The sequence below is a fragment of the Pelophylax lessonae genome (genome assembly GCF_965119305.1).
Source record: "Pelophylax lessonae genome assembly, chromosome: 8".
Lineage (NCBI taxonomy): Eukaryota > Metazoa > Chordata > Amphibia > Anura > Ranidae > Pelophylax > Pelophylax lessonae.
Genome location: NC_138775.1, coordinates 201,510,015 through 201,536,549, shown reverse-complemented (window position 1 = coordinate 201,536,549; position 26,535 = coordinate 201,510,015). Strand labels below are relative to the sequence as shown.

Sequence of the window (26,535 nt, the reverse complement as noted above, 5' to 3'; positions counted from 1 at the left end):
CTAGTAATGGCGGGGATCAGCAATTTTTAGCAGAACTGCGACATTGCGGCGCACAGAGCGGACATCTAACTGACATTTTTGACACTTTTGGGGGCACCAGTGACATTACTATAGTAATCAATGCTCTATGTATGCACTGTTACTGTACTAATGACACTGGCAGGGAAGGAGTTAACACCAGGGGGTGATCAAAGGGTTAAATGTATGCCTAGGGGGTGCTTTCTAACTGTGGGGGGCAGTGGGCTTATGGAATCAACACAGGGACCTGTGTTTCTAAATAGGAGGAACACGGGAGCCCTGTGTTGATTGCGGACAGATCAGTCTGCAGTATTAACAGCAGACCGCTGTTCTATCTGCACGGGGAGAGATCGTGGGTGCCCGGCAGCAGTCGCGGCCGCCGGAGCCGCAGATCAGCTCCCCCGCTGGTGAATGGACACGCGCGCTCCCACAAAGCGATGTACAGGTACAGCGTTTCTCTGGAACCTGCCGCCGTATATCTGGCAGCTGGTTGGCAAGTGGTTAAGAAAGGGCGGCTGTAGTTCAAGGCAACAGGGAAGGAAGGAGTGGAGGTTACTTGGAAGAGCATCACCACAGTCACCAGAAACTCCCCCCTGGGGGATCCAGAGGGGGCTGCATGTGCCGGGCACTGAGCAGCCAGGAAGCCAAGAATATAAACTGACACTAAAAATGTGAGCTCATGGGGCATAACCGTATCCATATACAGGAGGAAACCCCGCCATTTACAAATGTATGCAATGGCATTAATCAAATACAAATGTGTGACAAACCAGAAGAAGAAAAAAGGGGGAAAAGAATGAAACAAAAAGGTAAACAAGAAATGCACCATACATGCTAAGACCAATGGTCATCTACAGCTCACATAAGGTGTTCTGACCTTCCTGATGTAAAATCTTCAAGAAAGGGTCTGTAACTAATTATTTCATTCAAACCGGGGGTTTGGTGGCCCCCAATTTGTGTATCCAGCTAGTTTCCTTCTAGAGTAATTACTTGTTTCAGTCTCTTCCTCTGGTGTCTGGAGGATGCGAAGCCAGGCACCAGAAGAGGAGAGAAGGAACCTATTGATGGTCCTTGGCCATGTGCCTCCCAATGGCTGAGTATATGTGCCCTGACAGCAGCTGTCACATGTTCCCTAATCCTCTGCCAAAATTCTCTTTTCCTCTTTCCTACATAAAAGGCTCCACATGGACAATCCACAATGTAGACCAACCCTTGGGATTAGCAAGTTACATGGTGTTAAATGTTTGCTTCATGGGCATTGGGAAGAATGTGGGATTGGGATGATCTTATAAAGCCACACCATTGGCATGTACCACATGCTCAAGTGCCCCAAAGTGGGGTATGGGAGACAGATGTTGATTGGAAAGTGCTGGAAACAAATGTATCCCTGATGGAGGGCGCTCTCCTGTAAGTAACCAAGGGGGTCGGTGGAATGATTTGCACAATTCTAGAGTCAGCCTGTAGCAAATGCCAATATTTGGAAATTTGTCTCTTGACAACTTGATGTTGGGAGATAAATGTTGTTATGATTCCCAGAGGCTGTCGCTGTTAATCAGTTTTTTGGGTCCCAGTTTTGAATAGTAGTTGTGTACGGGATTGGGAAAAAGCCTTATTACAGGATTTTGAATATCTTCTCTCTGAGGCGATTCCGGAGGACATCGGCAGCCCTTTTGAACTTTTTATTATCGCTACAGTTGCGTTGTAGTCTAAGGTATTGGGAGTAAGGAATAGAATGAAGAAGGGGCTGAGGGTGAAAGCTAACTGCTCGGACATTGTATGTCCTTTCTCTTGGGTTTAGTTTTTGTCGTCAATACAATTTAGAGATATTTTCTTTGAATAAGGATTTGTACCTTTTTTGCAAGTAAAATTTATCCTTCAGTTGTCACATATGAAGCAAACCCCTGATGCTGATTCAGATCAATTAACTTGAAAAGAATACAGGGCATTGTGAGATTTAACTCTTGTGTGAAGGAGACACTAGGGATCTTATTGACCGGATTGATTTTGAGCAATTGCGCTTGGATAAATCAGGTCCGGCCCCCTCTCAACTTGGGGAAAAAATCACATAAATTTCCCTCTGTATACTCTAATAATCATGTGGCTGCCTTTCTACAATGTATTGCCAAAGCAATTGAGGCTATTCCCCACATGCTCCTCCAGGATCAATAAACTCCCTTACGCACAAGAGTTGGCTAGGGATGAGTCCATCAGGATAAAGCAACCTGATAAGGGAGGGAATATGGTTATAATGAACAATGAGGATTATAAAAATGTGTTTTAAGATTCTGAACAATTCGGAATGGTATAAAACTGTCATCAGCTTGGATCGAGAGATCCAATGCACGGTTCTACTCCCTTTATTAATGTTGGCCTGCGTGATGGACCAGGGCAAGACACACTATCCCAGGACCCTTACAGAGTGGGGATAGTGGGGGGGACCCCAGGGGTCTCCGCTGCATTCTCTGCCCCCCCAGCAGACTCCAGGTACCGAGTGCGCAGCGGAGTCTCCCATAACCTGTGTCTTACCTTCGGCGGGGGGGGGGGTTCCCCTTGCAGAGGGTGCAGGGAAGATCCCGGCAGCATGCTACAGTGTTTGTAGCTGAATGTGGCCATTTTCCTTAGTCTGGCTGGTCATTGGTTGGCGGCTATATTTGTGTAGCCCAATGTCACGGGGGCCATTTTCCCTTTGTTCAGGAGACGCTGGAGACGACAGAAGCCTTGTGGGGATGCCACAGCTCATCTTCTTTCTTTTCCTTCTCAGTTTCCTCTTCCTGTGCCCAGGACATATAATCAGGGATGGCATCCATGGTGATGCTGGGTCCGAATTCTTGGTGCTCCTCCGATCGCTATAGTGAGTCCTTGGGGTTCACTGTTATCTCTCTCTCTGCTGATAGGTACCCTGAGCCTTGGGGGATCCTTTAGTGGTGCCAAAAGATCATTTTTGTACTGCAGTCTTCCTTTCCTTATGAAGCCTCAAGGTCCCATCTCCCCCACTGGCCACCTCCATGGAGGTGGCAGGTCATTCGGAAACCCCAGCTTCCCATGGCTGCACTGATGGTGGTCCTGCAGTCCTTGGTGTCCCAGGTGGAATCGGCATGTGCGCAAAGGCCCAGAAGGAAGCATCCCCCCACCTTTCCCTGCCCATTCTCTCTCATCTGATTCTGAGCCTGATGCCACCGTGGACGCGGCCCGTCCAGGGGGGCTTAATATCACACTCCTAGATCCATCCGATAGTGAGGATAATTCCTCCATGGTTGCAGCAGCGACACACTTATTACTGCAGTGCGTGAGACTATAAAAATGGAGGATGCGGCTGATGTAGCCACCTACGTGGCTGAATCGTTTGGTATGCATAAGTCACCTCACACTCCAAAGGTGTTTCCTTATGTGCCTTATTTTGACAGGTTTTCCTGTAAGGAATGGAAACAACCAAAATTACCCTCTTTGGTCCCCAAACATTTTGCTGTATGCTACCCTTTTGAGGAGACACTTTAAAAAAAGTGGATGCCCTTCCTGTTTCTAGGTTGAACAAAGCTACCATGATCCCAGTAGAGGAATCCCCATCCTTTAAGGACCCAGCTGACAGGAAAGCGGAGGCTGTGGCACGCAGCATGTTTACTATGGCTGGTTCGACAATGCGGCCAGTCTTTGCCTCAGCCCTGGTGTCTCAGACCCTAACTGAATGGGCTAAGCTTTTGCGCCAGGACCTTGGGGTGAGCAGGTCCCCACTGCCTATTTTGATTTAGCAGACCTGTTGGTCCATGGGCTGCAGTTTATTTGTGATGCAGCTTTGGATACAGCTCCTGTGCTGTCCAAACTTTGTTTCAGCGGTGGTGATTAGGCGTGTGCTGTGGCTTAAGAATTGGTCCGCAGACCAAGCCTCTAAGAAAGCTCTCATTGATCTGGCCTGTTTGGGGCTACCCTGGATGACATCATCAAGGGTATCACGGGGGGGGGGGGGTACATTCCTGTCATAGTCTAGGAAAGGGAAGGAGCCTCGTCGGATGGGGGGCCCTCCATCTCAGCACATAGAAGATTTTGTGATTCTGGGTTGGAGAACAAGGGGAATAGATCTTTCAAATCTTCCCCAGGGGGTTCCAAGCATCCTTGGTCTGGTAAGCCTAGCGTAGCTTCTCTGGACCCGAAGAAAAGACCCCTTCAACATGAAGGTCTAACCTCACCCATTATTGGTGTGGGGAGGGGGGGGCGGCATCTTCGCTGGTTTCCGGCCTTGTGGACCTCCTTCATGAGCGTCAAGGGGATCTCTTCCCCCCCCCCCCCCCCATCCCTGTCCAGGGAATTGATTTACCTAGGTCTGATTCTGACAAAGGTGGTCCTTCCTCTGGACAAACTTCAGGAACCACAGGCCGTGATTTACCTGCTGCTGTCACACAGATAGTTCTCTCTCCCATTTTGCATACAGATTCTGAATCTGGTGGTAACCACCTTCAAGACCGCTCTGTTTGCACAGTCCTACATGCAGTTCCTTTAGCAGGTTCAGCTCCACGGGAGGATACCAAGTCTCATGGCGAGACCACCGGTTCCTCTGGCAGGCGTCCAAGGAACCCGGTAAGGCCAGTATCATCCTCGGCTCAGGCTTCTAAGGCAATTCCTGCAAGGAATCAAGGGTGAGGGTTTTCCAATCAGTCTGGTGGCCATAAACGTCCCTTGGGGGCTTCCCCTCAGAAAAGACAAGTTGTCCCAAGGGCTGATCTACCATCCTGCTTTACAGTCGTTGGTTTTAATGGCTTGGCTATTGAAAGCCAGGTACTGAGGAATAGAGGTCTGTCTGGATCAGTGATCCCTACTATGGGGAAGGCGAGGAAGTCGTCTTCCAGCAAGATATACCATCGTACGCGGACAACGTACATTTCTTGGTGTGAGTCGATTGGCGCTCAACCTCCATCCTGTTCAGTGGCTTGGATCATAACATTTCTTCAACAGTGCATTGATCAGAAGTTGGCCTTGAGTACCATCAAGGGCAAGGTGTCTGCCTTGGCAATCTTCTTTCAGTGACTCCTAGCCACGCATTCTTTAGTTTGTACCGTCATTCAGGGGATTTGACATGTGGCTCCACCTGCATGGTCTCTCTTGCGCCATTGGATTTAAATTTAGTACTTTTGGTTCTCCAGAAACCTCTATTTGAGAATTTTCAGGAGATTCCCTTGCCTATGTTATCCCAGAAGGTGACATTCTTGGTAGCTTTTACCTCGGCCCGCAGGGTATCGGAATTGGCGGCATTATCCTGTCGCAGTCCCCATTTAGTGGTCCATAGGGATAAAGTGGTTCTTTGTCCCTGTCCATCATTCCCGCCCAAAGTTGTCTGACTTCTGTTTGAATGAGGACATTGTGTTGCCTTCCTTGTGTCCCAAGCCGGCTCATCCCAAGGAATTTGCTTTGCATACCTTGGATGTGGTTCCTGCGATTCGGGTGTATCTGGCAGCTACTGAGACCTTTCGGAGGTCAGACTCGCTTTTTGTGGTTATGGACGGACCAAGAAAAGGGCTGACCGCTTCTTTTTTTTTTTTCTACCATCTCCGGATGGATCAGACAGATGGCGACTCAGACATATTCCATTAAAGGTCAGGTTCCACCTTTCCCTGTCACGGCACATTCTACTCGGGCGTGAAGTGCTTCTTGGGCCTTCCGTCAGGCATCAATATCACAAGTTTGCAAGGCGGCCACTTGGTCGTTGGTGCTTACCTTCACAAAATTCTTTAAGGTAGATACTTTTGGAATCTGAGGATGCTTCTTTTGGCCGCAAAGTTTTGCTGTTCCCTCTTGAGGGGTGTTTTTTTCTTTAAACTTTTAATATTCAGACCAGGCTCCTGTGACCCAGTTAGGGCTCCGGTGTCCTGGTTAAGGGCTCTTATGTTTAGCCTTTGGTTATTTTGCCCACTCCTCATTTTCCTTTTGACACTGCTTTTGGATGACTCTGTAGTTATGATTTATGGAGGGCTGTGTCTGTCGAACGAAAGAGAAAATGGCATTTTTGTACTTAACCGTAAAATCCATTTCTGAGTTCATCGGACACAGCACCCACCCCTCTATGGAGTTCTGATACTTCTAATACTGCTTGCTACTAAACTGGTTACTTAGTGCAGAGAAGGGGGTTATGTACCATGCTGAGGATGGCCCGTGGGCATAGCCAGGTGTGTTTTGTTCTGCCTAGTCCTACTTCTGGAGGAGGCAATCTAACCCAGTAGTTATGAGTTTTGGAACGCTGTGTCCATCGATGAACTTGATTTTTACGGTCAGTACAAAAATCCCATTTTGTTTAATACTACACACCCTCGAACTCCGGTATTTTACACCCTCCCAAAGATACACAAATCTTTGTTTGATTCTCCTGGCAGACCCATTATTTTGGGTAATGGGAATACTGTATACCTGAAAATGTCAGTAAATGGGTAGACAGTTTTTTGAGACCATTTGTTGTCAGTCTACCATCATATATCATTAAAGATACGTCTAATTTCCTTCAGTCTATCAAAGGTATTACAATTTCTCCACATAGTCTTGGTGACAATAGATGTGCAGGCACTTTACTGCTCCATACCCCATGAGAAGGGCCTTGCAGTTATTAAAAGGTTTTTTGATCAAAGCAATGCACACCTGGAAAAATTTTTGATTTTGCCCTTAAAATTTTGAGATTAATTTTGTTCAACAACATATTTGTTTGGTTCCCATTTCCTCCAGGTACAGGGGGTAGTGATGGGGACTTGTGCCCCATCCTACGCCAATCTGTACCTGGGGGAATGGGAGCGTAATTTTTATTACCTGAGGAATGTTTGCATTTCTCCAGACATATTTTGCTATGGCTAATTATATATAGACGATGTCTTCCTGCTGTGTGATAGCCCCAGTGAATTACTACACAATACAATGTTGCTATGAATTCCAACAGTTATCTCAGCTTTACTATGGCTTTTGACAAATCGAAAATGACATTTTTGGATGTAACAGTTGAAGCTGCACCTGGAGGCCTCCTTGTGCGTGACCTCTTCCAGAAGCCCTCTGCGGGCAATACCATACTCCCAGCAGATAGCTTTCACCCTCAACCCCTTCTTCGTTCTATTTCTTACTCCCAATACCTTAGACTACAACGCAACTGTAGCAAAAAGAAGTTCAAAAGGGCTGCAGAGGAAATCGCCTCTTGGAGAGAGGATATTCGAAATCCTGTCTACTAAAAGCCTTTAAGGCTTTTTCCCAATCATGTACACAACTACTATTCAAAACTAAGACCCAAAAAACTGATGATCAGCGACTGCCTCTGAGAATCATTACAACATTTATCTCCCAACATCAACAAATTGGGGGCCACCAAACCCCCGAGTTTGAAAGAAATAATTAGTTACAGACCCTTTCTTGAGAGCTTCAAATCAGGTAGGTCAGAACACCTTATGTGAGCTGTAGATGACCGTTGGTCTTGGCATGTGTGGTGCATTTCTCGTTTACCTTGTGTTTCATTCTTTTCCCTCCTTTTTTTTTTTTTCTTCTGGTTTTGTCACACATTTGTTTTTGAATTTTATTAATGCCATTGCATACATTTGTAAATGCTGGGCTTTCCTCCTGTATATGGATACTTTTATGCCCCTTGAGTTCACACTTTGTGTCAGTTTATATCCTTAGCCGCCTCTCCCAAGTATCATCCTCCCCTCTGGTTTGGGCAGTATTTCCTGTTGCGCAGTCCACCTTCCGTGTTGGCACTGTCTTGAACTACAGTCGCCCTTTCTTAAAATGGAGGCAGCCGAACTTCCAGCGGTGACGCACTTCCAGCGGGACTCGGTTTCCAGCTTGAGACAACGGGGGACAGTAGGAGAAAGCTGTCTCCAGGCAATCTCTCAGGGCGTCCATCCATCTGCACAGCAGGGAGTCTAATTTTTGCCCAAGGTACAAGCTCAGGATTGTTCCTATTAGTGCACATGACAGGGCTCTCCCTCTATTTTAAGGTGCTTAATTTCTATGTTTGTTTTCTCTGTGGATGCTGTAACATGGTTTATGTACCTAATGCTTGAGTGTGCTGACCATTAATACTGGTAAGGGTGTATGCTGTTCATTTCTTCTTCATGCATCAAATCCAGCTATGGTACTTTTTGTTTATATGATTTTTTGACTGCTCTCTAACTACATACTCTAGGTCACAGGTGTCAAACAAAAGAAGAAAAGAGGAGAGCGCCTCTTGAGTGCAATCGAAATTTAATAAAGCAATAAACAATGTAGTAACTCACATCGAGGTAAGAACTAAAGCGTGTTTCTTGAACGTCAGTGGCTCCGTTGTTCTTAATGCTGCGATCCGCAGGGCCCAGGGTGTCCTTGGGGACAGGGAAGAGTGCCGGCTTTCTATTGTTTTCTGGGCGGGCGGGAGGTGGAGACCGCGAGGCGGTGGCTGGTAACGTCCCTTCCACCCTTCTCTTGTTCCTGATGTTAGACGCTACCAGCCTCCGCCTCGTGGTCTCCACCTCCTGCCCGGAAGACAACAGAAAGCCAGCACTCTTCTCTGTCTCCAAGGACACCCTGGGCCCTGCTGATCGCAGCATTAAGAACAACGGAGCCACTGACGTTCAAGATATACACTTTCTCTTACCTCGATGTGAGTTAGTATATTTTTTATTGCTGTATTAAATTTCAATTGCATTCAGAGGCGCTCTCTTCTTTTCTTTTATTCATATCAATGCATAGTTGACTTCACTCTTCCGGAGAGCCTGCCCTGTGCAGCAAGACTGAGGAAGACTGACTAAGTTGAAATGTGTCAGAGTTCCGGACGAAAACCATTTGGATTTACTTTGATGTGTTTCAATACTGTAATATCTGTGCCGTTTTGTGTCACATGGATTTTGCTTTTTCTATCCACTCCCAATTTTGGGAATGCTTTAATATGTTGTGGCAATACATTTTCTAATTTTTTTCTTTTGTGTAATTGCTTGATCTTTTAGGCATCATTCAAAGTCCCTTTCCCTCCCCTCCTTACCCTCGTGGCGTGTATGTACCACCTTTAGAACATGTTAAAGGTTTCACCTATTTTTAGGGTGTCACATGTTCCAGCATCTGCAGCCCCAACCGCAGTGATCTCCTCCCCGCACCCGCTGTAAAAATTTGAAAACACAGCAGCCGTGCGGACTTACACTCCCCTTACCAGCAAAAAAATTAACATTTTTTTTTTAAAGGTGAGCTTTTCCTTTAACATATAAGAATATCATTTATTAGCTGAAGATCATCTGGCATACTGAAATGCTTTCTACTCTATACTGTATGCTGTAGCATGTTTCTTAGAAGTAATCTCTCCACTTTCCCACCAGGCTGTGGTGGAGTAAATTTATGCAATCTCTTTAGCAGTCTGTCAGTACATACTCCTGTTCGTTTGGGTGGCGTATTGTCTGTTCTACTGAAGTCACTGGATGACATAACCCATCACATATAGTCTCTGCAATTACCAGCTACTTTAAAATCCTTTTATTTCTTTTCAGGTTTTATGCAGCTTGTGTGGTTCTTGGCTTGCAGTATTTACATGAGCACAAGATTGTTTATAGGTGAGTTACCCTTAAATCCATGTTAAGTACTGATGACAAGACTATTTCATCAATTCAGTGTGTTTTTAACAAGTTGTGAGTGGAAAGACTGTTGCATTGTAAAAGTGTTCATTTGTTGAAAAATGCCATATTTACAGTTCACAACTCTTTCTTCTTGGATTTGCTACAAGATGCCATTCCTACCTGTTTTGTTTCATTAAGAAAACAATTGCATTCATGCAGATGTAGAGGGCTTCATAGATTTATGGAACTGTTCACTGGATCCAAAACGTTAAGCCTCTCAGAGTAGTTTATCTGCTGTACAGCAGCCCTTTATATTTATATAGGGTTTTCTGTGCTACCAACCATTAAAGCCTAACTCACTGGTTGAGCTTAACAGTACTTAGCTTGGCAGAAGAGAAACCCCCTCATCCATCATGCTGGCTTTATTCCACAGCTGTACAATTTGTTCTTTTTACATGCTTTCACAATTCCCCACCCCCCTCCCCCCCGGGCTTAATTTTGTGATTGACCTGGAGGATAGGGAAGCGAAGATGCAGCTGCCATTGTGGTCTGGGATCTACAGTGCATATATCTAAGCAAGGTAGCTGTGGAATGAAACCAGCCTATAACTGATAGTAATACTGGGAGTTTTTTTATTTTATTTTTTTTGTGTGCCTAGAGTTGAGCTTTAAATCGAACGTCACGTTTTAGTTACATTTATTAGTTTAGGCCAGCTTGGTCCAAACAATTGATTTCCTTTTAACATATGCAGCAGCTGTCAGCATTGTATGAACTGTATATATCCTCAGCTATGTACATTTTACAGCGCTTTGTTCTGGTGGTGGGATGGGGACTTCCTGTCCTGCTGTTGGAACAAAATCAAGTTGGCCTAAGTGCTGCTCAACCATTCACTGGAAAAATATTTTCTGAATACGTAGAAGGCTTCCTCTGATTTTTCTGAGGTGGAGAGGTGGGCAGATGATGTCACAATCTCCACCTCAGCCAATCGGAGGAATGTTTGTATTCATTCATGATGGAACACAGAGCTATATACTGTATGTAGCTGATGTTACTTACAGCTCATGGGGAGCTGACTAAAACACTAGGATTTACGATTTACAAAGAATTTCCTCCTATGCAGCGGGCTCTTTATTTTTGGTGTTTTCACTTTAATAGCAAATAGAAGGAATAGCAAAGCTCTCCTTCCATTTTTCCTGTATTAGAAGTTTAATAATGTGTTCTATGAAAATATTTAAGCAAACCTTACATGTTCACCTAGGGATTTAAAGCTGGACAATCTCCTATTGGATACAGAAGGATTTGTAAAAATTGCTGACTTTGGTCTTTGCAAAGAAGGTAATGTGCACATTTTATTAAGTTAGCAGTTGTCATTGATTTTATTTGTTGGAGTTATTCTGGTGACTCTAACAAGTGTGCTATTCATTGAGCACAGCTCTGAAAACTGAGGGTAACTGATTTGGGGTACACTCTCAGAATATATAAACCCCCCCCGGGATGTGGATTGAAGATTTGTCTGCTGTGCTACCAGTATGAAAAATGTATATTACAGGTGAAAATGCATTCTAAACTATAAAATATGCTGCTGTGACTAGCTTCTGCACCGTTTTACAGAAATATTAGTGCTTGTCGGATCGTGAAATAATTTTTTTTCTGCTTCCTTTCCATTGGTTTCACCAGTTAGGAAGGAAAATCTCCAACAGCAGCAACCCTTCCCATGAACTTTTAATTACTGTTCGTGTCCCTGTTGCTGACTTTTCCTTGCTTTTCTGTCAGGTGAAATATTTATCACCTTTACAGCATGTGCTCTATTCAAAAGTAAAAAAAAGTCTGAATTTGAGAACCCTTCTTAGATACTCTTCTGTTAACTTCTGTGAATTGCTGTGCCATTAAGTATTTATAAGAATTGCTTGACACTACCTTCCTAATTTAATATCAAACTTTTTAATAGCATTTTTGTTGATTTTTTTATTAAGAGCTTGCATGCAGGTGCAAAGAACTGCTGGCTGGTTGCTCAGACATAAAGCAGTGTGTCTTCTCTCTGTCTATCTAGGAATGGGTTTTGGAGATAGAACGAGCACTTTCTGCGGCACCCCAGAATTTCTGGCTCCAGAAGTCCTCACTGAAACCTCCTATACCAGAGCAGTGGACTGGTGGGGGCTAGGAGTCCTTATTTATGAAATGCTTGTTGGTGAGGTATGTATCTATGTACAGTATGCTGTATAGGACTGTGCACATAAAGGTTTAGTTGTGTTTACATTCACTTTCATGTTTTGATGAGTGAGAGAGTACATTTGAACTGGTTGTAAAAGTTCATGGCTTATTAAAGGGTCCCAAGAGACCATTGCAGCTTTAGAGATTGTAGAACTGTTTACAGATCTTCCAGGATGTGCTCTAACATTGCAGTGTATTATTTATTAAAGAGCTATGTGGTAGGGCATCTGCACAATTGCAATACATTGACCTTTCTGTTTCATTGCGCCTTTTGATGACTTAAGCACATTAGTAATTGTTTTTCATTAGCTTCAATATTTTATGACTGTGTGCATGCTTATGATGAGCAAGGTGGACACTTCCCCTAAGTGCTTATCAGACTAGTGATCGAAAGGAATTTACAAACAGACTGGAATTTGTCAGCCTAGATAGTAGTTGTGTTAAAAAAAAAAAAAAAGGCGGAGTGGAGGCCACTTTCTTCCACCTGCTCTGGAACTGCCCTCAGCTACAGGGCCTTTGGCGACAGGTTGTCACTTTTCTCCATGACAAAATGGGATCTCCCCTACAGCTCACCCCTAATGAGTGCCTCCTGGCCATATACCCAGACGCAGATAAGTATAAATTCACAACTACTTTTCTCCAGGAAACATTGTTTATTGTTAGAAAACTGATTACTAGGAATTGGATGAAGAGCCATCCCCCTACTTTTGGGAATTGGCTCAAAGAGGTTAATAATATCCTCCCCTTCCACAGGCTCCTATATAAACATAGAGGATGTCCCCAAAAATTCGACAATATCTGGGATAGATGGGTCCAATGTCCCGACACAAACCCGTAATACTGTTTAAGTCTGTCTCGTATTCACCTGGCATTTTCTTCTCAGGAGACCGGTATCGCCATTTATCAATGCATATTGTTGTACACTGTATTACCGTTTGTTCTTTTATACTTATACAGTTCATGTTCTTATTGCTGTCTACCGTTTGTACCAAAACTTTAATAAAACTCACTGTTTGGAGAAAAAAAAAAAAAAAACTGCTGCCCTACAGTAGTTTTCAATGTATGGGCAATTGTACTCCTTGCTTTATTTTACGGAGCCAATATCTTGTATGTTTTGTTTTGACCAGTCCCCATTTCCTGGAGATGATGAAGAGGAAGTGTTTGACAGCATAGTCAATGATGAAGTCCGATATCCACGGTTCCTATCCACAGAAGCCATTTCTATCATGAGAAGGGTAAGTTGCCATTGAAACCTCATTACCCTTTAGCCAGATTTTAGTTCAGTAATTTCCTCATAGCTCGTTCTTCTGATCAGTTGTGTGTTTATCATCTATTTATTTTTTTAGTTCATTGACTGACCGTTTCTTCAGATTTTAAACCATAGGGTTTATATTGCCACCTACAAGAGGAGGATACTAGGCGGAAAAACTCAGCACTGCCTATGTGTAGTCCTATTTGATATAAACCCCCCTCTCTGCTATAGGCAAACCAGTTAATTCTGCTTAGTGCCCCATTTAGGACCAGGGTGGCTGGCTAAATGTCTCTCACAGGGGCACATATGACCAGGCACCAAACGTCAGCACTACCCTGGCTGACAGCTCCTTCCTTCAGTGGAAGGCAGTTCTGGCTTGTGGTATTCTCTACAGGACCAGTAACCGTAGTGACCTGCGAGTTTTCCTACCTGGATCCCTCTCCTCCACCCCCCTTTTTGGCTACCCAGCTCTGCTTGCTGGCTGGGCTGCTTTCCTTGTGGTGTGGTGCTGGATGGAGCTAGTGGCTTTTTGCCCCATCTGTAGGCATCGGGGGGTTAACTGACTGTGGGGGGGGAGTGGTGTATTCTATTTTGAGGAGAGAGTGAAGGTGTATGGCGCTGCCAGAAAATCACTATATTACATAAGTGTAATATGGCTTTGATAAGTTATTAGAGTAACAGAGGGTGTAGGGTCACCAAAAGATCAAAAAGGTGTTTCAATGTGCGTCAATACAAGTAAGGTGAATATTGCACTATAAATGACTCAATCCAAAAACCAGGGAATAACAGATAAATATATCACTATAAATGGATTGCTATGAATAATTCAATAAATAACCCAAAAATATTCTGATGAATAACTCAATAAATTAATGATCAAAAAAAATGTGAATCAATTAAACTTCAATATATAAATAAGATCAATAATCCAATATGCAGTTGAAAATAAAGTGACTTTGTGCATATATAATTAACAAAGTGACTAGTATAAAGTGCAGTGTCACTAAATATTCAAAGGAGTGACACAATGTGCATAAATAAGTGTTTGATAAATATATCACTGTGAAAAACTCATTAAGTAAAAATACAAATGAATGATACAGTAACCGTATACAATTTTAAATGAAACCAAATGGCGTGTGATATGGTGACTGAATAAATATACAGCTGCTAAATTAAAGTGACTGGTGCAAAGGTGACGAAGTGCACAATGGGAAAACGTCCATATAGTGAATAAATTATTCTGATTATTGGAGTCCCAAAATTGTGTGGATCTTGAAGTAATCCAAAGGTGACTTGTGCAGGTGAGGAATCAGTAGTGCTCCCCTCTCTGTACAAACCGCACTCACCAGAAATGGGTACCCCTACAGGGGTAATGGACGTGGTAATACTTCCATCAGGTCAGGGACATCAGTATGGATAAATCGGGGTATCCAATTACATCCTCCCCCACGGGTGTGGGTTAATACTTCCAATATAAACTCACTCGAACAGCATCAATAGGGAATGGGTAAATGGGGATAAAGACCATATGGAGGAAGGAAAGGGCTCATATAGTGAAGTATTGTTTAAATATAGCATTTATTGAAAAATAAAGCATATACTCACAATACAGCAGTAATAGCAAGAGCCGCAACTTCCTTGTTCGCGGTATACTTAACGCGATGCGCTCCAGTCGCCGGAAATGCGTATCAACCAACAGCGAAAGTGACATAACGACCTACACGTTTCGTCAATGATGTCATCAGGAGCAGCGTATTCTATTTTGAACCTTGGCGCTGAAATAGGACCTGTGTCAGAACCAGTGTTAATTTTGGCAGCAAATTTCAATTGAGTCTTAGTCTTAGGACTAAAATGGCATTTTAGTTTTAGTCCCATTTTAGTCTTCTGCAAGTGTTTTAGTTTTAGTCTTATTTAGTCGACTAAAACGTCCTATATTTTAGTCGACTAAAACGTCCTATATTTTAGTCGACTAAAACGTCCTATATTTTAGTCGACTAAAACGTCCTATATTTTAGTCGACTAAAACGTCCTATATTTTAGTCGACTAAAACGTCCTATATTTTAGTCGACTAAAACGTCCTATATTTTAGTCGACTAAAACGTCCTATATTTTAGTCGACTAAAACGTCCTATATTTTAGTCGACTAAAACGTCCTATATTTTAGTCGACTAAAACGTCCTATATTTTAGTCGACTAAAACGTCCTATATTTTAGTCGACTAAAACGTCCTATATTTTAGTCGACTAAAACGTCCTATATTTTAGTCGACTAAAACGTCCTATATTTTAGTCGACTAAAACGTCCTATATTTTAGTCGACTAAAACGTCCTATATTTTAGTCGACTAAAACGTCCTATATTTTAGTCGACTAAAACGTCCTATATTTTAGTCGACTAAAACGTCCTATATTTTAGTCGACTAAAACGTCCTGTATTTTAGTCGACTAAAACGTCCTGTATTTTAGTCGACTAAAACGTCCTGTATTTTAGTCGACTAAAACGTCCTGTATTTTAGTCGACTAAAACGTCCTATATTTTAGTTGACTAAAACGTCCTATATTTTAGTCATCTATAATCGAATGGGTGTAGTTCAATTATAATTTGTAATGCATTATTTAAGCATTTCTCTACAATTTCCACACTTATTATATACTACTGCTGGTCCTGGAGTGAAAAATCGAATATGTTATTATTTATGATATTAAGCTTTGAGCATGCACCAGTGTTAATTTTGGCAGCAAATTTCAATTTAGTTTTAGTTAGTCTTTTGACTAAAATGGCATTTTAGTTTTATGGAAACAGGGGGGTGTGGTGCGCTTCAAGAATAAGTTGAATAATAAATTATATAATAAAATTAATATAAAAGTGACCAAATTCGTGAAGAATGCTCTCTCTACAATTCGGTGACATTTCTATTTTCAATAATGTATGTGTTTACATAAACATTGTGATGAGATATTTCATAAAAAACGTGAAACAATAATTTCAATCTCTAAAGTGCTTAATACTTGTAATTAAATCTTTCCCAATATTGTGATTGGCAATTAATTGTTTCAAAAAAAGTCTACTGTGAAATAAAAAATGTCCAATAAAACAAACAGTGTAATTCCAATCCTGATTGTGAGTGATTCAGATAAGTGCTTCCGTGCAAATAAAGTGCTGTGCCTTGTTTCCTCCACCAGGTGTCACTTCTAGGTGCTCTAAACTCTCGCCTCCAGTAAAGAAATATAACGCCTGTATTTATAGATCTTTTCCTCTATCGTGGTTCCTTATAGTTCCCGGGATCTTCCTAAGGGGTATTGTGTGTATTAGCGGTCCTTGTTGTGCCTCTGGGATTCCTTATAGGGGGCTCCTTATATCTCGTAATTTACACCACCTCGGGGGCTCATTAAATGAAAAGGGCCATCATGGTGCAGTATTTAAATGCAGTTTATTCCAAATATCAAAATTACACTTACAATTAGCCTTCTTGTTTATTGCATTGGATCAGCCTGGGCCACGCTATGGAGACAGCGTTCCCTACGTCATGTCACTTCCGGTTAGTTGGGCTCCTCCTACGCGTTGCGTCACATCACGTGACTTCCTGGACTCGCTTAGGAAGATCCTGGGAACTATAAGGAACCACGATAGAGGAAAAGATCTATAAATACAGGCGTTATATTTCTTTACTGGAGGCGAGAGTTTAGAGCACCTAGAAGTGACACCTGGTGGAGGAAACAAGGCACAGCACTTTATTTGCACGGAAGCACTTATCTGAATCACTCACAATCAGGATTGGAATTACACGGTTTGTTTTGTTGGACATTTTTTATTATTTCACAGTAGACTTTTTTTGAAACACAATTAATTGCCAATCACAATATTGGGAAAGATTTAATTATAAGTATTAAGCACTTTAGAGATTGAAATTATTGTTTCACGTTTTTTATGAAATATCTCATCACAATGTTTATGTAAACACATACATTATTTATTGAAAATAGAAATTTCACCGAATTGTATAGAGAGCATTCTTCACGAATTTGGTCACTAATATTTATATTAATTTTATTATATCATTTATTATTCAACTTATTCTTGAAGCGCACCACACCCCCCTGTTTCCATTTAATCGTGACTGGTTTATAGTGTCAGTATTGTGGTGCAGCATTAAGAATTGAACTATATTCCCAAGATAGCGCAGGAACCATTTTATACATACAGCATTTTAGTTTGTCGTATTTTAGTCACCTGAATTGTTTTAGTTTTAGTCGTATTATAGTCGACTAAAATTGTGTTAATTTAGTCGACGAAAACGTTTTATTCGGTTTTAGTCGACGAAATTAACACTGGTCAGAACACAGTCCATTCCCTGGTGCTTCCAGTGGCCATTTTGCGGTGGCCCTTTCTGGAGGCTCTGGGCACAGTAGCAGTGAGCATTTTGTGACTAGTGTGTCCCCCATGTGGTCTCTCCTGGTCCTACTGCAGTGTATACAGCTCCCAGTCTCCCCTGTTCAGTGCCAGGGTTTGGGTCATCCTTGAGTACTCTCCCTCTTTGCTTTGGCCTCCTTGGGAGTCTTTGGCCTTCCCATTCAGCTAGTGGACTAACCTGGTGGTACCTGTTTGGTGGGCTTTTCCTTATGGAGTCTAAGGATCATAACGCCCTATTTGACCTCTCCTGAAGGCGACAGGTTCCTCTGGGACCTCTGTACTGATTTATGCACAGTTAGCGGTCCTGGAGTCCTTTGTCTGGGCACAGTTGAGCAGGAAGCGACCCTCACCCTCTCCTTCGGCTTCGTCTGAGCATGACTTTGGTTCTGCTGCTGTTGGCCTGGCCCTGTCTGAGGGCCTTTACTATGTTATTCCTGATCATTGAGATAGCAAGAAGTCCTTTGCTTCTGTCACTACGCATGAGAATGCTGGTGGCTGCACTTATAATTGAGGATACGTCTGGGGTTGCTGAGGATGTGGCAGTCCCTTTTGGTGTGCATAAGTCGCCTCGCGCACCTAAGCTGTTCTCCCTATCCCACTTGTTTTGATAAATTTATTTACAAGAATTGGGAACTACCAAAGCACCCTTTTGTGATCCCAAAACGTTTTTCAGTGCGCTACCCTTTTAAAGAACCCCTCCTGTCTTGGAACCTCACATTTTTAGGTTGAACAAGTCAACCATGATACACACAATGTTAACTATTGTTCGCCTCTGCCTCCAGTTTTGTCCACAGCCCTGGTGTCTCAGATGCCACTGAGTGAGCCATGGTGCCATGGACCAAGGTGGGTAGCAGGCGGCCCCCAGTCTATTTAGAACTGGCAGACCAGTTAATCCAGGGTCTCAAGTACGTGTGTGATGCGGCCCCTCTACTTTACAAGCTCTGTTTCGGCAGTGGTGCTTCAGCATGCACTTTGGCTCAAATTTTGGCCTGCGGACCAGATTTCCAAAAGGGCTCTAGTAGATTTGCCCTTCCAGGGTGAACACCTTCTTGGTGCTACCCTGGACGACGACATAAAGAACCTTACTTGGCAGTAAGAGCACTTTTCTCCTGCAATCCAGGACAGGGAAGGAACTCCACCGCAAGTTTGGTCCGTCTTTCTCTGCACACTAGATTTTTCTTTATTCAGGATCCTCGAATAAATGGATCCAAGCCTCTGTGGAGGTACTACATGGTCCTGGCCCATGAAGCCCCTGGATTAGTCCTCGGCATTAAGGCTCGCCCCCCGTTTGTTTTCAGGGTGGAGGGTTGTCTTTGCTGGTTTGCGGAGCCATGGACCTCCCTGCTTTCTGACAATGGTCCACAAACTGATTTTGTGCAGCTACAAGATGGATTATGTTTCTGTCCATAAGAGTTTTTCCTTCTAATCTTCATCTCTCCCTGTCGCACCTGCAGGCTATAGAGAGCAGTGCAGGATCTGCTGCTCCAGGGGGTGATTGCCCCGCTTCTGGCTTCAGAAAGGTTTTTGGTTTTACGTGAACCTGTTTATGGTTCCAAAGGAGGAAGGAAAGGTCTATTCTATCCTGTCAGTTATGGCCTCCCATCATCAGGGATTTCCTGGCCTCGATAGACATCAAGGATGCATACCTGCACATTCCCATCTTTGCCTGGGCACCAGCGTTTCCTACAATTTGCGGTCACATCGGTTTGTGGCGCTGCCTTTTCCCTGGCCTCAACTCCTTGTGTGTTTACCAAGGCTTTGGTTCTGGCCTTACTGAAATAACAGGTGATTGCCTATCTGGATAACATGCTTCTGCTGGCGTAGACTCGTTCAGCATTGAAGGAAGACCTAGTGATCACGATCCGCACTCTGCGGAAGTTCAAGTCGATCCTGAAAATCCAGAGGTCCCCTCTGACCCCGACCAGGAGGCTGGAATATCTGGGTCTAATTCTCAACTTGCAAGCCAAGGTGTTCTTTCCAATGGACAAGCTCAGGAAGCTTCCATCAGCAATTCGTGTTACTGCTATCATGCAGGCAGTCCGGTCGCTGCTCCTGCAAGCAGGATCTGGGTTATTGGAGTATCTGCTTTTTTGATCCAGTTACATAAACACAGTTGCACAGAAGGTTCTTGCAGAGGGAAATCCTGCCCAAGTGGGACAAGTCCCCCATGTTCCTGGACACCTGGGTCAAAAGAACCAAAGTATCTCTAGTTTTGGTCCGGCTGGGGAGCAGTTCTGGGGACAAGCTTAGCCCAGGGTAGCTGGATGTGAGAGGAATCTTTTGACTACCAAGCAATGTTTTGGAACTTCGGGTGATTAGGCTAGGCCTGGAACTGTTGACAAGTGCTTCTTCGAGGGCGCCTGGTTAGTATCCAGTAAAACAATGCCAGAGCGGTGGCCTATGTTGACCACAAAGGCAGGATGTGGAGTGCAGCAACGGAGCTGGAGGCCTCTGCATCCTCCGATGAGCAAAACCTCACGTGCCGGCACTATCTGCAGTGCATATTGTAGGTTAACTACCTCAGACAGCAGACCTTGGATTAAGTAGAGTGGTCTCTTCATCCAGAAGTGTTTCATCATCTTTGCCTGTGGTGGGGCTCTCCAGTCATGGACCTTCTGGTGTCCTGTCTCATCAGGAAGTTCCTGAAATTTGTGGCAAGAGTGAGGGATCCTCTGGTTACTAACCCGGTTACCTACAGCAGATAGCGGGTTTATACCAGCTAGGGCTGCCCATTGGTGGTGCCAAGTTTTTTTTCTGCCGTGTTCTACTCCTGTAGATGGCGCTCTAAGCCCTAAAGTAGAGAATTAGAAGAAGCTGTGTCCGTCAATGAAGAGGGATTTACGGTGAGTAACAAAAATCCTGTTTTCTGGTAAAAACTCATACAGGGTACATATGTGCAAAGCAACAGATTGATGCAAAAAAAAAAAATAAACCAGAAGTACAAATATTAAAGTTATTCTAAAGGCTGAAGTTTTTTTTTTTACTTTCATTATATGCATGAAGGTAAAAAAAACCTTTAGTATGCAACTCCCTCTCTCAGCCCCTCCTGATACTTACCTGAGCCCATTCCCGATCCAGCAATGTGCATGAGAGCAGCTGCTCTCACAGCTGTTGCTGCATATTGGCTCTCACTGCTGTCTATCACAGCCAGTGAGGAGGGAGTGAAATGGAGCCCCGCTCTGTGCGTCTTATGGACACAGAGTAAGAACTATGGATTTAGAACGCACGAGTGCCCCTATAGCAAGATGCTTGCTATGGGAGCACTCTGCAGGGGAAAGGAGCCACGAGCGCTGGGGTAGGACCCGAGCAGAGGAGCATCGGGGATGCGCTGTGAAAAAGCAGGTAAGTAGGACATGTTTTTTGTTTTAAAAAATGTACATTTACTTTTTTTTTTTTTAGTGTCACTTTTATAATCCATGTCTATTGCAGCACAAAGTACACATTTTCCAACTACGGTACAACCGGTATAATATGTTAAAGAACATCTTATAGGATTCGATAGCTAAGGGCCAGGTGTCTGCTTTGGCTGTCTTCTTTCAACGACCTTTGGTGTCCGATATTTGGTTCCCCCAGTGCTTCCGGTTCTCCTTAAGCCTCCCTTTGAGAATCTTCAGGAGGGTCCCCTGCTTACGCTATTCCAGAAGGTGGCTTTTTTGGTGGCTCTCTATTTGTGCTCACGGATGAACCTGGTAAAGAGTTGTCTGCTTCCTCTGCAACCATTTCCAAATGGATCAGACCTATCAGGCCTATGCCTTCAGGGGTCAGGTTCCTCCTTTCCCTGTCAAGGCGCACTCTACTAGGTCACTTAGTGCCTCCTGGGCTTTCCGTCATCGGGCGTCAGTGACGCAGGTTTGCAAGGCGGCCACCTGGTCGTCAGTGCACACTTTTACAAAGTTTTATACAAGTGGATGTGTTGACATCTGCAGATGCTTCCTTTGGCCGCAAGGTTTTGCTGTTTAGGAGGACCTGATCCTCTTTGAGGGTGTATTGTTGTTTTTTTCAGGTGGGCTCCAGTTGTTTCGGTTGAGCTCATGTTGCGTTATTTGCTACTGTTTAGCCTTGGGAATTTTTTGGCTTTTCCCACCCCTCATTTTTTACACTGCATTGGGGAACGTCAAAAAGGTTAAGATCAGGAGCTGTGTCCGTCAATGAAGGAAAGAGAAAATGGGATTTTTGACTTACCGTAAAATACATTTTTCTGATGTTCATTGACAGACACAGCACCAACCCCTCTGTGGAGTTATGATTCTCCTTACATGGTAACTAAACGGAGTGCCTATAGCAGAGAGAGGGAGTATACCCCCTGGGACTGCCCATGGGCATAGCCAGATTTTATTTTCTGCCTAGTGTCCTATTCCTGTAGGGGGTAGTATAACCCAATTGTTAAGAATATCAGGAGCTGTGTCCGTCAATGAACATCAGAGAAATGGATTTTATGGTAAGTCAAAAATCCTTTTTTTTTTTTTTTTTTTTTTACTTTTTTGCTATAAAACATACCCGATAAATTCATAAATTTAGGCCAATATGTATCCTGCTACATATTTTTGGTTAGAAAAAGAAAACCCTAATAAGCGTATATTGATTGTAAATGCTATATCTTATGCGCAAACCAAACTATGGTATATATACTTGAATTTTTGTTTTATTTTTTTTTATACTAGTAATGGCGGCAATCAGCAACTTGTAGCGGGACTGCAATATTGCGGAGGACATTCTGACACTGTGGGAACCAGTGACCCTCATCTAGTGATCAGTGCTAAAAATATGCACTGCCACTGTACTAACGGCACTGGCTGGCTTGGGCGACCAAAGGGTTAAATGTGGGACTAACCAGTGTTTGCGTGCACTATGTGTGCTGCTTTTACTAAGTGAACTGATGGATTTTTTTCCCTGAAAAAATCCATTGCTTCCCCCTCCGTCCGTCTGAACAGATCTCTGCCTTGTTTACTTGGGCAGAGCTCCATTCTGTGTGTTTTTCTTACCGATCAGCGGGTGCTGTTGGACATCCATTGGCCAGCACCCGCTGTTACAAATTACAGAGGAAGCGACGCGTGTGCGCCCCCTACCTGGAAGTGCAGAATCAAGTACTAGGTATGTGATCAGGTGCTGGAGGGCCGCTCTTCCGCCGTATATCCTTGTGATGCAGTCAGAAAGTGATTAATAAAAAAGGTTAACTCTTGGTTTGCATAATCTTTGTAATACTTTTTATAAATTATTTGATTCCCCTTGTTCAACACACGCAGTATTGCACTCAGCATAAAGATGTGCTTACAACTTGTATTCTTATAAGGTTAGAGTTTGCAGTCACTGTGTTTGTCAGTACAGGTTTACTAAATTTCTCCTCTTTTGCAGCTATTAAGAAGAAATCCAGAGCGCCGCCTAGGAGCAAGTGACAAGGATGCAGAAGATGTAAAAAAGCATCCATTCTTCAGAGTAAGTACTTTAAAGTGTCGGAGTAAAATTCTACATCTAGTTTATGAAAAGCCTAGTAACCTACCAATGAAGTGTGGTCCTTGAACAAGTCTGGATTTTCAAGAGGAAACCTGCACAGACAATGAACACGTATGGTCATTCCTGGTCAAAACTTGGGACTTCTGTGCTAAACTTTGTTTCACTGTATTGATGGCGCTCTAGAAACTGCACTACTGTGCTGTCATAGATAGCAAAAAGCCCCTGTTCATCTTGTGGTTGTTAAAGCACGCTATATTGGATGGTTTTATTTCCTGACACTCATGACCCCTGGCTTCAATATATTCAATCATTCACCTGGAACAAGTATACAGTTAAGCCTCATGCACACAATCAGATTATCGAACTATCTTTCGTCCGTTTTTTTGTTGCATGCTAGTCTCGTATGGAAAGTAAAGTGCGTACTTTTCATACGCAAATTCCCGTACGACAGAATTCAACTTCAGAAGTGATGTCGTGTTGAATTATTTTGTATGTGTTCTTTCGTTTCTGAGCATGCGTAGTCTTGCTCTTAAGATTTTTTTCGGACAAAAACTGTACTAATTAAATGAAAATCAGACATTGTGATGTACGATAAAAATTTTATAGCCTGCACATCCATTTTTTGTCGTCCAAAAATTCGTAATCGGCTGTCGAAAGCACTATACGAACAACCCGAAAATCAGCAGATCATTCGTTGGACGAAATTTTACTCCCGATTTTCATATCTTGTGTACGGGCCTTTAGAGTTTGAACTGGACTCTAAACTTGTAGCTAAAGAAACAATCTAGTTGCCAAGCACTTTCAGAAAGAGATCAGAAATGGGAGCATCCTTGTTGCTTGCAAGAACAGTGCGAAAGTAGGGGATTCCATCTGTTTTAAAAAAAACTAAAATATTAATTTTATATTTTTTGTTGCATGTGAGCCTGTAAAGCATTGCAACCGTGACTGCCATCCTCTGGCTCCTGCAGCTCTGGTCCAAACCGAGATACAGACCTTTAGATACAAAGATCGTTCAGTGATTAATCAGAAACCTTGGGTACATGGGGAAGTGGTGGCTCAGGTTAGAGGGAAGAATGCAGCCTTTAGGTGATAAGATCGCATATAGTGTTGCAAGCAGAACAAAAGTTGGGAATTAGGGAAGCACAAGTACCAGCACACATTGGAGAGGGACTTAAATTACAGAATACTGGAGCTATGTGGCGGGTTTATTCAGTCAGTCACAGGCTTTTGTGGAAAAACTTTGGCCTTCTCTTTATGCTATTTTTCGAACACCAAAATAGCGATATGATTGCGAAGTCAGGGTTTTACTATCCCTCATGGGACATGTAGTTCCACAACAGCTGGAGGGCCGTAGTTTGGGGATCCCTGATCTAGGGTGATAAAAGGTTTAATTGTGTGCTTAGCCAGTGTTTTTTTGGACTGTATGTGCTGCCTTTACTAGGAGAAGAGATGGATTTTAGTCCCCGATTTGCAGGAACACTAAATCTAACCCCCTGCTGATCGCCGCCAATACCAGTAAAAAAATAATTAAAAATGCTGTAAAATAATGCATCGTTTGTTAACGCTATAACTTTTGCGCAAACCATTCAATATACACTTATTGGGATTTTTTTTTACCAAAAATATGTAGCAGATTACATATTCGCCTAGATTGATGAGAACATTTTTTTTTTTTTTACATTTTTTTTTTTTGGCTGGGTTTTATAGCAGAAATTAAATATATATATATATAATTTATTTCAAAATTGTGGGTCTTTTGTTTCTAACGCAAAAAATAAAAACCGCCAATGTGATGAAATCCCACCGAAAGAAAGCTCTATTTGTGGGAAAAAAGACACAATTTGCGTACAGCGTCGCACGACCGCGCAATTGTCAGTTAAACTAACGCAGTGCAGTTTTGCTATATTGAGTTGGCCCACCCTTTGCAGCTTTAACCACCTTCAGGTCTTCTGGGAAGGCTGTCCACCAGGTTTAGGGTGGAGGAACCTAACTGGCCTGCACAGTGTCCTGACCTCAACCAGATAGAACACCTTTGGGATGAATTGGAACGGAGACTACGAGCAAGGCCTTCTCGTTCAACATCAGTGCCTGACCTCACAAATGCACTTTTGGAAGAATGGTCATACGTTCCCATAGACACACTCCTAAACCTTGTGGGACAGCCTTCTCAGAAGAGTTGAATCTGTTATAGCTGCAAAGGATGGGCCAACTAGAGATTGAACCCTACAGACGAAGACTTAGGATATGAATAATGCTAATAAAGTTCATGTATCGTGTAAAGGCAGACTTTCCAGTACTTTTGGTAGTATATGTGATCCGGTGCAGAGCTGCTGCCCTGTAGCAGTAAAACTTCTATAGGGCAGTCAGCAAGTGGTTAAACTGCTATCATCTGGTAGACTGTATAGGAGTATTTCTTTCCATATCACCAGGTTGGAAAAAAATTTTTTTTTTTTCTTCCCTTGGGCTGTTAGGTTATGTTGAGCATACCATGAGGAGGAAGGTGTGCCACTGAAGAGATGTTTTCATGAAGTCTTATGGGGGAGTTTTTAAGAGAGTAGTTGGGGGAATTGAGAATTTTATTTTTGCTGAAGTGTGCTTTTCTATGCAATTGTTTTCCTGTGTGTAGAAATCAAAGGAACTATAACTTAAATTTTTGTTTTTGATTTTTTTTTTTTTTTTTTTTAATGACATGCGTTTCTTGAAACATTGATGCCTACTGTTCCTCTGCCACGGGGGCAGATGGGACTCATTTTTTTCATTACCAGCTCTGAAAATTAATGACATGGCTGTGCGGGTGGAAAAATTGCTGGTAAAATAAATATTGGGTATTTTAAATGCTTACTTGCAGCGCTTTTCTTTTCCATTGACTTGCCTTGAACTTGTCTTTGAACGTGCTAGAAATTTGGACTACTCCACTAGAGTCAATTCTCTAGCGCTGGCCCCTCCTGCCTTGCACACCTTAGCTATCTTCTGGGAGAGTCTGATTACTTGGTTCCTACCAGTTCCTCTGCCCCACCCCTCGCCTCCCTACAAAAACTCGACTTTGCTGGGGCTTCTGATATCACCTGGAATGTGTTTAATTGTAATCTGATGTAATATGTAAAAAATAAAATTGCGAGGGGCCTGCCATCTAACAAATTCGGTGTCTTGTTTTGCAGCACATAGACTGGCCTGCGTTGTTGGCAAAGAAGGTGAAGCCTCCGTTTGTACCTACAATCAAAGGACGGGAAGATGTGAGCAATTTTGACGATGAATTTACCTCGGAAGCCCCTATCCTCACCCCTCCCCGAGAGCCGCGGTTGCTAACAGAGGATGAGCAGGAAGCGTTTAGAGATTTTGACTATATCGCGGATTGGTGTTGAGAGCAAGGACACTGTGAAACTGGAGAGAACTGGCTAACAAGATGACAAAATAAACAGTCTCACCGCTTGTGCCATCTTCAGTTCCAGAATTATTTTATTTTTTAAATCACATGAAGATTCTTTTAAAAGTACTTTTTCATTTATATATATATATATATATATATATATATATATATATATAAATATATAAATGTGTGTATATAAACTCTGCGGAAGAGTGGCCACTTTCAGCGTACGCCCATTTTAATTTTATTTTTTTTTTTACTAGCACTGGAGCAACTTTACACCTGATCCT

General features: G+C 42.9%; 1 protein-coding gene across 1 annotated transcript in view; it reads left to right on the top strand.

Moving 5' to 3' along the window:
• The window catches only part of PKN2 (protein kinase N2), a 254,573-nt gene extending 228,252 nt beyond the window's left edge, over nt 1–26,321 (top strand). The window contains exons 17-22 of the mRNA XM_082266674.1: nt 9,486–9,548; nt 10,810–10,886; nt 11,602–11,744; nt 12,890–12,997; nt 22,780–22,860; nt 26,037–26,321. Of these exons, the coding sequence (XP_082122800.1) occupies nt 9,486–9,548; nt 10,810–10,886; nt 11,602–11,744; nt 12,890–12,997; nt 22,780–22,860; nt 26,037–26,240 (676 nt within the window). The 3' untranslated portion in view covers nt 26,241–26,321. The remainder of the gene's footprint in view (nt 1–9,485; nt 9,549–10,809; nt 10,887–11,601; nt 11,745–12,889; nt 12,998–22,779; nt 22,861–26,036) is intronic.
• The last annotated feature ends 214 nt before the right edge of the window (nt 26,322–26,535 follow it).